The 14,317-nt window shown below is 41.5% G+C and overlaps 1 protein-coding gene across 2 annotated transcripts in view; it reads right to left on the bottom strand.

The window, feature by feature from the left end:
* Positions 1-610: 610 nt before the first annotated feature.
* The window catches only part of SETD1A (SET domain containing 1A, histone lysine methyltransferase), a 31,046-nt gene continuing 17,339 nt past the window's right edge, over positions 611-14,317 (bottom strand). Inside the window, exons 15-21 of one of the 2 annotated variants that reach the window (XR_014494235.1) lie at positions 12,146-13,621; positions 10,168-10,337; positions 8,838-8,948; positions 8,015-8,134; positions 5,896-6,033; positions 4,905-5,340; positions 611-4,066 (exon numbers count right to left, since the gene is read on the bottom strand). Coding sequence is in view for 1 of the 2 variants with exons in the window: in XM_083377849.1 (XP_083233975.1) it covers positions 5,167-5,340; positions 5,896-6,033; positions 8,015-8,134; positions 8,838-8,948; positions 10,168-10,337; positions 12,146-13,621 (2,189 nt within the window). In the remaining variant the exon portion in view is untranslated. Of the gene's footprint in view, positions 5,341-5,895; positions 6,034-8,014; positions 8,135-8,837; positions 8,949-10,167; positions 10,338-12,145; positions 13,622-14,317 lie in introns of both variants that reach the window. The other variant, XM_083377849.1, reaches the window with a different exon arrangement.

Raw genomic sequence — 14,317 nt, 5'->3', positions numbered from 1 at the left:
TTTGGAGCCTGCTAATGGAATTTTCAGTGAAAGCTGGACCATAAGAAAGGCTGAACGCCAAAGAATTGAAGCCTTTGAACTCTGGTGCTGGAGAAGACTCCTGCGAGTCCCTTGGACTGCAAGGCGATCAAACCGGTCAGTCCTAGAGGAGATCAACCCTGACTGCTCTTTAGAAGGCCAGATCCTGAAGCTAAAACTCAAATACTTTGGCCATCTAATGAGAAGGAAGGACTCACTGGAGAAGAGCCTAATGCTGGGAAAGATTGAGGGCAATAGAAGAAGGGGACGACAGAGAATGAGGTGGCTGGATGGAGTCACTGAAGCCGTGGGTGTGAGCTTGAATGGACTCCGGAGGATGGTGGAGGACAGGAAGGCCTGGAGGAACGTTGTCCATAGGGTCGCGATGGGTCGGACACGACTTCACAACTAACAACAACAATGGAATTTTCAGCATTATTTCTGAAATTTGAAATATTTCCAGATCCAGAGCATAGAAATAAGGATAAAAGCCATACATTTTTGTACAATAAAAGTTTAATGACTTTTATAAAAATGTGCTATCTGGCACCAAGTAATGAATCCACAAATTATTAACATATTTACAAGTAGGAAGCCAGTAAGATCAAAACGAAAATATATTTATATATTTATATATATCTATATATATAATATTTATATAGACAGAATAGGTATGCAAATTAAAAAAAAACATCCATCCACTGGGCAGCTAGGAAAGGGGGGGGGGAAATCTATCCATCCACGTCCATACATTTCCATCCTTTGTGTTAAAACAAAAAAACCCCTTGCTGCTAGAGAAGATTAAATAGCTTAATCCTCTCTGGTATAAATTTTTTTTCTATATTTATTTATTTTTTTCGTTTTCTTTTTTACATATATGTACACAGGAAAAAAAAATCCCACACATCAAGAAAAATGAGTAACAAAACAGTAAGCTTTACAAGTTGGCCAGGAGTCAACTTGTAGAGAGTGGGGGAGAGGGGGGAAAGAGGGAGAAGACAAATTTAGAGTTTTGATAAAACATATAGAATTAATTTACACAGGTTTCATTGCTTTATTGAAAATTTAAAACTGTCTCATCCATCCCAGCAGGAGGTATGTGGCTAAACTGGACCCAGGAAATTACCCCTGTAAAGGTGATTGTGTACATCAGTTCAGACAATGTAGATTTTGGCAAGAAGAGGAACAGACACAGGGACCAAAATGTCTACTTTCCACAATGAACAGGTGAGAGTAAATGAAAACTTCCCACAACTATTTTAAAAAGGCACATATGCAATTAAATGGGAGGCAGGCGGAGGAGGAGATTTCTTGCTAATATGATGGCTATGGTAAGTACATGATCAATCTAGAAAACTAGCCACCATGAGTAAATAAATGGAACACTCAGGCTAGGATATGAAGAGAAACAGTGTGGATTGGGGTTTGGTTTTGTTCGCATGACTCAAGAACACAATCAGATATCACTATTTGAAAAATTAAAAAAAATAAACTAAAATGATGAAATGTTGTAATATTCTTTTGCATATTTTTTTTACTGATGCAAAGCAAATAGTTTTTTCCCAGCTGTAATCTTCTGGCTAGCCCTGGTAGGTAGGTATTCACCTGCAAGTCTAAAATAAGGGGAGGCATATATTTTTTTTAAAAGAAGGCCAATTTCCCCCCAAAAAACATAGGAATTCAATATTCTGTGGTTCTTTGATGCAAAAGTTTCAGAGGAAAATATTTAAATCCAATAAAAAGCAGAAGTTTGATGTATCATAATAGTTTGGTGCAATTTAGTCAGCCGTTAAAAATGTGTCTCAATTTAGAAAAATTGTGCAGTTAAACTTTTTAAATATTAAAGGAATGTGTATGAGGCAGCTAGAACCTATCCAGGCGTTATCTAATGGCTGGACAATTCAGAAGGAATTTGAAGACTAATTTTCCATGAGACATTTTACACAATGATGCTCTAAACTGACTGGCCCATGGATGGATATTTATAACAAGATCCCAAAGAAAAGCACCACAGAACAAAGCCAAAATTTTGTCAGTTTACACAGAGACTTGAGGAACGGGCTAGATGGAATGGGTGATTCCAACTATAACGGCTTTAATTCACAATTTAGTCATGTGGCTTATGCATTTGTCCCTAGTACAAGTGCACAGCCATCTGAGCAGAGGAAAATCACATTTGGAAAGTACGAAACAGTAAAAAGGAAAAGGGTTACAATTGTTTCTAGGTACAATTCTCAGGGCCAGTCAGAAAGCAGTTGCAGAATCACCCAGACACAAATATCTGGAAGGATGTCATTCGAACAAAACAATTAATTCCGCTATTACAGAATGTGGTATCGGAGTCAGCAGCAAGCCAGGGCCTAAAGAGATTGGTGGGTTAGGACTGAGAGAACTATGAAGCTCACATATCTGTGTGAATGTTTACACTATTTCTCCACATTCACCCATACCCTTTTCTCAGGTGATTTAGCCTTTCCACTTCTCCTTGCTAAAATGGGTTACCGCAACTTCCTTATTTTCAACATACAGGAACATTGTATGGGGGGGAAAATGCAGACAACAAAACCACATGAAATGAGAAGCAAAAAAAGTTACCCAGCTGAGTTTGGCAAGTCTGTGCAAGGCTTCCATTGTAAATTCAAACTCCAGCCCCCATTCCCACCCCCCAAATTTTTTCCTTTGGTCTCTTTTAAGATCAGTGCAGCCTACAAAGCAAGAGGATGGGTTTTCTTGTGCTTCTTGAGCTGGTTAAGACTATTAGAAGAAGATTAAGACCCCAAACAAACTTTTAGAGGTGGTGTAAACTATTTATCTAGTGCATCCTGTGAAAGAACGAATCCAAAAAGATCCCAAACTGTGGAAGCTTCGTCTCCCAAGGGCCCAAACCGCGCAGGAGCAGACTTCCACCAAAATGAAACACAAAGACACCTTCAGCATAGAAACACTGACCAGCATTCAGTGCAGCCAAGAAGATGCCACTTAACTATCTCCTTCATTAGCCTTCAAATGTGGAAATGAAACTTTAATCAGAACTACGGTCCCAACTTATTTACTAAATAACAACTATGTGAGGAAGGAGTCATTTTTCATGAAGAAGAAATGAATGGGACACACTTAGACATCTGATTTACAGCTCCTACTCTCACTACTCTTATCGGGTTACTGGGATGGGCCAAAAACCGGCTGAAAAGGGAGGGCTGTGGGGAGCGGACAAGCCAACATTTACAAAGCTTGCCTTCGGAAACGGCACAATCAGGCGGGGGTTGTTAGGCCACGCTCATCCCACAACGAGACTGCCTCTCAGAGTTTCCCCATTCTGCTCTATGCTGCTTTTCCTCGAGGCCGGGATAAGGAATCAAATCGTCTTCTCAGTGAATTTGTGTGTGTGTGTGTGTGTGTATGTTTTGACATGGCAGAGCAACAAGGACTTGGGCAGCCCATCCTAAACTTATCCACACCTCTTTCCCACTTACGCCCCCACTATTAAAAGTGTATTTGCAGAGAATGTGTCGTTGTCTCTGCAATGTACGTTCAGACATTCAGTTTTGGGGAAGTTTGCAGCCATTCGATGTACCTTAACTCTAGGCTGTCCACGGAGAGAAAAAGTGCCCTCAAGAGAATTGCCATCTCAGTACAGCAGCTCAGAAACACACCCTTACACAAAGACAACCAGAACGGTGGACATTTTAAAAACAGTCAATCCTGCTAAAATAGCTTGATGTGCCTAAACTCTTTTGTTTCAACTGACTCCCAGGTAAGAGGTTAGTGAAATACGCATTCTTGACCTCCAATACTCCATCCATTTTTCTCCAGGATAAGAAAAAAACAAAACAAAACAAAAAATCCCATGTCGCATTAAAAGAGAATAGCGGCACGATGCAAAATATAGATAAAAGCAGGAGAAGGAAACACAATGAAACATTATTTACAGCTCTCTTTTCAGTATGAAGTGGACAACAAAAATAAAATATTTACATACCAGTAAACATGTGTTTCTACAAGAAACAGCCAATCCATCTGGACTAGATATATACACAACTTTCTTCTCCTAAGAAAAAATATGGAAGGAAGGGGGGTTGGGGTAAGGTCTTAGCTCATGCTATGAGCCAGATGATTGAGGCCATAAGTGTAGCAAAGAAACAGCTCCCTTAAAACTATATGGGTTCTGGATTTCTATCTCCCCCCCCCCACTTTAATACCTATTGCAAGGCAGACACAAGACACGGAAAGGGAGGTTCAATCTGAATGGCACCACGCAATTACTTTTCAGAATCTTTGCTATTGTAACCTTAAGTGTGTGGTTGGAAGAACAAATGGCAGATAGAATTAGGAATAAATCATCTGAAGCCAGTGAGGTTTCAAATCTTTGCTCATGTTAAAAAAATATAGCCAAATGAAACTGGAGAGTGATAATCCCTGGGTAATCTTGGCTATATCTAGCATGGGTTCAGGGGAAACTCTTTAAATATCAGAACAAATCCATTTAGGAAAGGATTTGCTTTGCAGAACTGTTCTCGTATACGTCTCAATAAACCTACAATGTTTTCTAAAAGGATCCAATGGTTTTTAAAAAAAATGCAACTATGAAATTGCAAGGATTCATCAAGTCTTAGCTACGTGTACCACTTTGCCCTTCAAGAACATCGAACATTTTGTGTGGCCTCAAAATCCTTCATGGTTTTTTTTTCTTGGACCCTACAATTCCTACTGTTTTTATTAACTGACCTTAGCACTCTGGAGATCCTTAAAATGAAGGGGAATCAATTCCGTTTAGCGTACCCTTCAGCGTACAGGAAACTTTTTGCCAAATTTAAAAGCAGAAGTTACTTGTGGACAAGATTCAAGCTGTTCTTAATGCAAGGAGGGAGAGGTGTTTAAACTGCTACCTGTTTTGGAGTTGGATCCCAAATGACAAAACATCGGTGTAAAAGAGGAGGAGAGGACTATTTCTGATTGACTGGAAGCAAAGGAAACCTCTCACTGATTAAGGAACCTGAGGAGAAGCAAATGGAAAACTTCTAGAGGATTCCAGATGGGTCTTAAGGCGACTGAGGACTTTCCCATGGCAGCTGTGTGGGAAGAGATGCTAAACTACCGGTGGAAAAACGGGCTGAGCAGACAAAATAAATAGGAATGCCAGGCTTCTTTTCAATTCAGGGTCCCCCGACAGTTCTCTGTGCCACATAAGCAGGGAATCTTGTTCTCTTCAATCGGGAACTTGTAGTCGTACGTAATCTCCTCGTTGACGCTGATGGGCTGCTTGGAGTAGATAACGATCTTCTTCTGGGACTCTATCGTGATGACTTTGGCATAGCAGTTGGGCTAAAGAAAGGAAAGACGAGAGCTAAGCGAGAGAGCTCTTAGAGAAAGCACCAGGCCACCTCTTGCTAACACAAGCACCTTTCCAACTCCCTTCGGCGGCTGCCACTGTATTCGAAAGGCAAGGGAACCCTAAGGCCACTGAGGCCTGGAACAAAAAGATGCTGGGAACAGGGGAAGCGGTCAGGGAAACGTACATTCCTGATCGATCGGCATTCTGCAAATGAGCTCACGAGGGCTCTTCCCTTTTCCCTCAGGTCACTGCCCCAAGACACGTCTTGATGGTTCAGACAGGCACCTGGAGTCCTAACCCTGGCAAGGCTTTAAATGCTATTAAGGCAGAATGCGGAACAGGCTGTCCTACCCTGAGAAGTGTCAATACAATAAATGCTAAGTCGGTTGAAGGAACCTTTTCTCTCTCTCTCTCCCTGTCTCTCGTGTGTTGCAGGCAGCCACGTGCCCATCCAAGACGTTCTGTGTAAAAGGCTAAACCTGGCACAGAAGAGAGAGAGCGAGCGGCAAGAATCACAACAAGGAACCGTCCCCACATAAACTCACCGTGCAGCAATGATTGATGAAACGAGCAAGGTTGCCACACTTGGTAGCATCGATGATTGTGTCATGGTCCACACGGAAAAGATAGCTGCTCCCGATACCTTCCTGGGCGTACCGCTTCTCACGCATATCTGCCACCATCTTTGAAGAGGAAAGAGCAGAGCAGAGACTCAGAAAAAGAAGTGAAGCCTCCTCTCTTGAGGGAAGCGAAGGGAGGGGAGCAGTCATCAGACTGCAAACTGCAACTCCGCAGTCTTCAAACTAGCGCTTTCTATGCTTTCATTCAGGTGGATGCAAAATCAGCTGGCATTTATTCAATCCAGTACTGGAATAAGCTCTCAGCACGGAAAAAGCAGGGCTGTTCCACGTAGACTTCACAGCACCCTCTAGTGCCAATTAGCTGCATGTGCCTCTCCCACAGACCAACACGAAGAGCTTTAATGGAACAAACTCAGGTCAAATTCCCCTCAATTTCACAATATTCTTCTGTTTCATCTACTCTAGCATATATATAGTTAACTATTTTTTTCGATTACCTTGCTAGGCCCCAAACATGGGACAAATCTTTATTTCCTGTGTCAGCCTATCCTGAAGGCCATCGACAGGCAGTAGTCACACCGGTGACAGCTCATATTTGTGTAAATTTTAAATTGCTAACAAAGAATTAAGGGAGACTGATATGCATTTCAAACTTATTACTTTTATATATATATATATAATTTTTTTCTTATATCCCGGAGTTTTTTATTTTTACTGATTTCAGATGTCTACACCTGGGAATCCCAAATGTAAACATTTGAAATCAGTTAAAAAAAAACCCAGCAATAAAGAATTTTTTCTTATATCCTAGAGTTCGTTTTTATTTTTACTGATTTCACACACACACACACACACACACACACACACACAAAAGGTAATTTAATAACAAAGTAGGAGACAGGCAAGTGAAGAGGTCACCTTTCAAATAGGAGTCCAATAGTTCTCTTCAAATATTACAATTGGAACCATCAAAGGGGAAAAAAGAGTCTGTAACTATGGCATTAGCTGCCTTAGAAACCATTCAAAGCCTGAGTACTTTTATGTTTTGTTTTTAAAGGGCTTACATATAGAAAAGGATCGGGGACTTCCTTAACTTTATAAAGTTTAGCATCTCACTTGAAGCTTGAAGAAAACAAAAGCTATGGACTGAGAGGCTGGGAGCACGGTATGGACTACTTCCACGGATGGGGATCCTAATTCAGCCCACCAACTCGCAGCACCAACATTCAGCAGCGAATTGTTGAAGGAGGAGGATCTGATTTTTCATACCCAAAACTGAATCAAAATGCCCTAAACTTTTAAATAAGGTCAGTACATCTAAAATTCGAGCGATAAAACAGAAAAGAAACATTAACCACAAAAGCAGAAAATTGAAAAAAATATGAGGATTAAATCAGGAAAAACTCTGCTCTGCATATCATTGCCAGTTCTCTACTACACAACTGGACCGAAAAAGAAAAGGCCTCTATTTGCAAAACTTTTAGAAATGGCTACCACCTGCTAATTAGAAAATATGATGAAGAATAACCAAAAGTACAGCAATGCTACTAAAACCAGAAAAAAAACATAAATGAGTGACATTTGTAGAAACGAAAAGTAGTTCCATAGAATGTTCATATAGGACTAGCATATACTATTAAATCTAACCATATTAACCATCTAGTGTTCCATCTGCTAAGTTTTAGTACTAAGTTTTGGTACAGGGTGTTATTTTAATTCAGTGATACTTATATAATAGATTCTTGACATTCTCTTACACAGGGGCTTTAAAGCATTAAATGTAGCTAAGAGAGAACAAACTAAAAAGAATCGGGATATCCTATCAATATTAATTACAAATGTTCAGATGGAAATGCTACAAGCATTATAGCTGTCTTTTCTTCAAAATTAAATAAATTTAATGTACTAAAAAAACAGCACACATCATAGTGCTCGTTTTACAGTAATAGTTTTGGTCTTCAGGTAAATCACTTGTTATTAAAAAAATCTCCACATTGTCGTATTTGACGTCTGGCAGGACTGATTAAGGTTTTTTTCAAAAATAGAAGCATTATTTACAGAGCTCAACCTGCTTTTTTCTTACCTGGCGGATGTTCTGGCCCACATATTCAATGACCATTTCGTCGGCAGCGATTGGTTCCATTGCAAACAGGCCCCACTCGTGAATTCGACTCCGCCCAAACCGGAGTTTCTTTTTCCGGAACTGCAGGGAAGATAAGGAAGAGGGAAACGCCAGGGACGGAGTGTAAGTTCTTTATTCTGCTGCTTGAGAGAAACTGCTATGTCCACGAAAAACAGCACGTTAAACTGGTTTTTATTGTGGTTTTATCTTTTTTTTTTTAAAAAAAAGCATAGGTCGACCAGTCAAAATTCTGAAGAGAAGTTGCACAAAAAAAGGAAGTGCATCTTCAATTTTGGCCCATTATAAAATAAAATATCTAAAATAAATGAAAAGGGGAAGGGAGCTATTTAGTTTACAGTACTATCAACTGTTGACCTGCTAAAATAATAAAATAAAATAAAATAAAATAAAATAAAATAAATAAAATAAAATAAAATAAAATAAAAATAAAATAAATAAAATAAAAATAAAAATAAAATTAAATAATAAAATAAAATTAAAATAAAATAATATAATAAAATAATAAAATAAAATAAAATAATAAAATAAAATAAAATAAAATAATAAAATAAAAAATAAAAATAAATAAAATGAAAACATAAAATAAAATAAAATAAAAATTAAAAAAATGCTTTAATACATCCCAGGCCTCAATGGAGAGCATCATCATATCATTAAACCAAAGTTACGGTCAGTTTTTCCCCCCCATCCATAATGCTCCCGCCCTACCTGATACCGTCTGTTTCACTTTTTTTCAATTTGCTTAATAAAATCGCTCTAGTACCTTCAGCTGGTTAAGTTTCAGAAGGTCGCTGTCGAGGATGGCAGAGGTGCCGATGGCACTCAGCAGGCGTCTTTGTTCAGATCGTCGTTCAGACAAGATGCGGTTGGTGCCCTGGGAAGGCACCAGAAGCTTGTTAGATATAATGAATGCGAAGGAAGCAGTCAGGAAAAAAAACACCTCATTATTTGAATTATGGATGTATCCATCCTTGGCAAGATGACACTGCCTTAAGGTGAACAGCGTTTCTTAATCTTAGCAACTTTAAGTGGTGTGAACTTTTTATTCCCAGAATTCCCCCCCCCCCAAAGCATGTATCTGGGGCATTTGGGGAGCTGAAGTCCACATCGCTTAAAGGTTGAGAAACACTGCTCTGTGGGAGCAAGAATGATACTAGAATTTCTCACATACACTATTTATCACACAACAAGATCCAAAATAAATGTAGAAACTAACAATTAATTTGCAGTTAAGGCTTTTCGTATAATCTCCCATGCTGATAGTGCCTTAAAGAGCTACATGTGATACTTTTAAAATTTTGCTATTTGAATATGATTTTCCATAACACAGTAAGGATAAACTCATATACACTGATCACCTATAAACCTATAAAATGATAACCTATAAGCCCATAAATAAATAAACCTAAATACCTAAAATCTGTAAACAAACCTAAATATCACAAATGAACCACAACCACTTCTAAATCATAGTATGACTAACATATGCATATGCCATTACGTAAAATAACGTTAACAAAGGTTGTTCCTTCTACAGTTACTAGGTTAGTTTGCAGCAACATGACATAAAATGAAAGCACACTCAACGTTTCCACTTCACATAAACTAAACTTTTGCCATTCCCCCCCCCTTCTTCTGCTTTCTGCTATTGGATCTCCAATTTTAAAAAACAGTTCCAATCTTCATTAATAAAGGAAAATGACTGAACAACTTTAAGCAATGTCTTGTGAAACCCAAGAATATTGAAGAATTGCTGAAAAACATTCCCAGGTTGCTGGTGGCAGATCTTCAGCACCTTAACCTGAACACCTCATTTGTCAATATGAGGTAGCAGTAACAAATTTCACACAGATTAGGAAAAATCCAGTTAAACCACAAAGCTGAAAATGGCTGTGAGCGCTTCTCTCACACCAGGTGACGAGTTGTTGTAGTGCAGAATTCTTCACCGTGGATCTCCTACCTAGACTTTATAGTGTGTTAAAAGTCTTATCTATCCTCGCTGCGTTTCAACGGTGCCATCAGTCACTCTGGAGTTCAGTGCTGCACTGAACCCGCTAAACAGGTAAGCACATCAAAAAAAACAGGGGCCAAACCTGGGTATCGGCGATGTCCAATTGCTGCACCGTGACCGGGCACATGTCAAGGTACTTGTCCTTCTCCTTCTTACTGATGGGGTAGTAGCCCTCGCTACGGGCACAACCCGTTTGATGTTCCCGCAGGTCAGATGATTTCCTCTTCCGTTTGGGATTTGCAATGTTTGTGAGTGGAGGCAGGTGAGTCAAGGAGAGGTATAACACAGCACCAGTGACGTTACTTAGTTAGGTGGTGAAATGTCTACAAGCAAACAGCCAACCTGAAGAGAGCACCAAGAACTCCACAGTTCAATCCCGAGTTACATATATTCTCACCTGCTGGGAGCAAAACACGAGCAGGAAGAATTGCCACTAAGATGGAGACACACTACTTTCTACATTCGCCTACTCCAGAACTACGACTCTCCCCTATTTAAAGGCCTCGGGCCAACGAGAAGGGAGGAGAAAACAGCCATTTTCTCTCTCTCTCTCTCTCTCCAGAATTTATATCTTTATATGTAAATAATCACACACACACACAAAAAAAGAGAAGAGCCTCCCCATTGTGCATCTTACTAGCACAACTGTTTTTAAATCTATAATGAGGCGGCATTAAAGCTGAATATACAAAATTGAAATCTTGCGACCTTTGATTTTTAAAGACAAGTTTTTAAAATACAGGCAAGACCTCATTTAACAACCGCAGCTGGGACCGACTGCTTGGTTAAGTGAAGCGGTCAAACTGAAGCCGTGGCTGTGCTTATATGACACGGCTTCAGCTGATCCTTTGCTTTACCAACCCGCGAAGGTCTTAAAAAGCAAGGGTTAGTCGTAAAGTTACTTCTTCATCGCCGTCATAATGGAAAACAGAACAGAATTCAGACAGTTGCTAAACAAGGACTAGCACTTTGTTTTAACTAGGTGGCCCAAAACTTTTGAATCTAGCACAGTGGTAAGAAGTCATTCCGGGTTTCGGTATTTGCTATCAAACACAACCGCACGGCCAACTGCAACTGCAACGTCTGCGGAGATTCTGAGTCATTCAGGTCACGGTTGTCGCCAAGGTGCTTTTTCAAAAGGTGACTAGACTGTTTTTGTTTTGTTCTTTTTCCTTCGGGGAAGAAAAAGTTTCGCTTCTCTTTCAAAAAAAGCTTCATCGGTTTTGGAAGGGTGGTGGGGGCGATGGAAGAATGGATTCCTCCCATCAGCCCCACCATCCTGCCAAAACTGACGAAGCTTCTTGGATGAGAAATAAAACATCAGAAAGAAAGAAAGAAAGAAAGAAAGAAAGAAAGAAAGAAAGAAAGAAAGAAAGAAAGAAAGAAAGAAAGAAAGAAAGAAAGAAAGAAAGAAAGAAAGAGAGAGAAAGAAATCCAGTTGCCTTTTGAAAAAGCTCTAAGAAGAGACTGAACAGCAGCTCTGGAAGAGGGATAGTATCGTTCCATTTAAAACATAGTCTCGTACACCAAAGGCTCTGCTGTTTTGGAAAATAAAATTCTTTACGCTGTATGCTCCAGGTTTGACAGAATTCCATTAAGTTTGCCCAATGAAATCTAATAATGGGAATCTGCAATGACTTCCTTTCCCTACTTCCTTTAAATAAAATAGGTGGTAGGAATGATGGAAAGTCCTAGATGTATTTACACCACAGATTTAATCTTGGTTAACAGCCATTCTTTCCACCTAGAGAATTGCAGGTCTCTGAAGGAAAGGAGGGAAGAATGTGCAACAGAAGATTCCCAGGGGAAAAAAAACATTCAACAAAATACCCAGAAATCTCTGCTGATAGTACGATAAAAGAGTGCTAAAGTGGGATAGAGAAGCCGTGGTGCCCCAGATTTTCCTGAACTACAATTCCCAGCCTGGCCTGTGGTGAAGAACTTAAAACTGTAGCACACAGGCATCTGGAAGGCCACAAAGTTGCTATCCTTTCAACACAAGCTCAGGAGAGCCACAGCCTACCCACAAATCTTAACACATATTATTTCAGGAAGGATATTGGTGTGTTGGACCCAATGGGTGTCATTCAGCCAGTCTGTGCTATTGTCCTCGTGCAGCAAGCGCTCGTACGTCAGCCTCAGGTATTTCATGTCTTCCAAATCTAGCCCTGAATTCCAGATGTCATACAAGATTGTCATCTGCTCAAATTCACTGCGTGTCTCAAAGACTGGGGGTGGAAGCGGGGGATGGGCAGGGGTGTGCTTGTGCGAATGAGAGCGCAGAGATCGCCTACGGATCTCCCCTTCGTCGCTGCTGTCAAAGCTCTCGTCATCCTCTTCGTCTTCCTCCTCCTCCTCCTCCTCACTCCCAGAAGGGAACAGACTCTCTGGGCCTAAAGGAGGCAACGCTCCTGGCTCCTTTACGGTCTCCTCCTTCAGGCCATGCGCAAGCTTCTTCGTCTGCAGCTGCTGCTGGTCTGTGACAGGTACTTTAGGCTTTTCGACAGGTTGGGGAGGTGGTGGCGGCAGTGCAACAAGATCCCCCACTTCAGATTCAGTTCTGGCTTCACTGGCATCTGCCACTACCTCCTCAGGAGCCTCCAGAACCTCACCAATGTGCTCATTATAGACGTTCATCTGCAACAGGTCAGCAGAACCTAGCAGCGTTGCCTCATCTGGTTTCCGGGGGACAGTTACTGGTGCTGCACGCACTGCCATGGCATAGTTGTGCTCCATGAAGATGCTGCTGACTTCAAGGGATAACGCGGGCGGCAGAAGCAGACGCTTTGGATCCTCAGATTCCCCCGAGGCCTCCTTCAAGCCTTCGCTACCTGCCACGGTGGGCATCTTGAGAGCCACGTCTGCTAACACGGCCAGGTCAGGCTGATTGGCCAGCTCCAGGAGTGAGGAAGCCCCCATTTGCTCACGCGTGGGCAGCCTATCTTCCTCCGGGGGTGGCGGTGCCCTCAAAGGTTCTGAGCTTCGGGAGCGAGAACGGTTTCGGGACCGGCCGGTTGGCATATCCTCCGACCAACATTTCACAAGGGAAGCGTGGTCGGCTGGCAGGTTGCTGATTGTTCTTTGACTGGCTTTTGGCGGCTCCCGCCTGCGGCTGGCGGGAGCCGCTAGCTTCACTAAGGAAGCTGCGGGAGGCAGGGGACAAGTAGCCGGAACTGGGGCATCTGAGGTTAAGGACACTTGGGGTGGTAGCATAGGTTCCACAGGAACGAATGGAGATTGTGCTTCCTCTGTGGGGACAGGAGGAGGAGGAGGAGGAGGAGGTGGGGGCGGTGGGGCTAAGAGACCCGATGAGGCCAATTCAAATGGCTTCTCCAAGGTCCCTTCATCCTCACCAGGAGCTGAGAAGGACACTGTTTTCCGGCGTTTTTTGGGTGGTGGCAGAAGTGGGATAGGCGAGGAAGGTCGCTTGTCTTGTCGCGTTCGCTCTTCTAGTGCTGTCCAGACACTTTTCTCCTCCACTGCTGGGACTAGCAAAGTATCATTCTGAGGAGTAGGCTTCTCCTCAGCAACATGGCCTGTTTGAGGGAGATAAAACTTTATGTTAAGTGATTTAAGGACTGGGTAAAAAGATGTAAAAAAAATTCTTATTTTTGGTCAGTGCGAACTAAGATAGGTAAGGGACAAAAAGGAATTTAAAAAGGCTTTATCTATGGATTCTTGATTTGCTGTATTTATTTAAATGGAGATTTTAATATTAGCTTGCTAACATCTGTAGCTGAGCATTAAAGGAGCAGGGCAGGAAGAGACTTGATGCTTTTGATTGTGGTGTTTCATCAGCCCTCCTGGGTAAAGCAGACAGAAAGCACGACTAGATGAGCTAAATCTACCTTACTGCAAGACAACATTAAGAGAATCTTGCATGTCTGAACTTACACGATTTCCTGATGCCACTTTTACCTGCTTGATTTATTACAGCCACTGGGGGCTCCTCCCTCTCGTCTGATTGTTTCCTAGGCAGCACCTCTTCCGCCCCCCCACTTTCCCCAAGGTCATTCCCACATTCCATTAGTGCTGCAGAATACCACAGGCAGTCAAGGAAACTAACAAATGGATCCTCCAACAAAGAAACCCAGAGCTCTCACTCCAGGCACAAATGACCGGTTCCAAATTATCTTTAACTTTGGGCGTATTACAATATGCGAAGATCTAACTCTAGGAAGAAGGCTCTGATGCTGGAAAAGAAGAGGAAAACTAATGGCCAAGTTAATGGA

The sequence above is a fragment of the Vipera ursinii genome, assembly GCF_947247035.1.
Source record: "Vipera ursinii genome assembly, chromosome: Z".
In the NCBI taxonomy this organism is placed as follows: domain Eukaryota; kingdom Metazoa; phylum Chordata; class Lepidosauria; order Squamata; family Viperidae; genus Vipera; species Vipera ursinii.
This window is presented reverse-complemented; position numbering and strand designations above follow the sequence as displayed.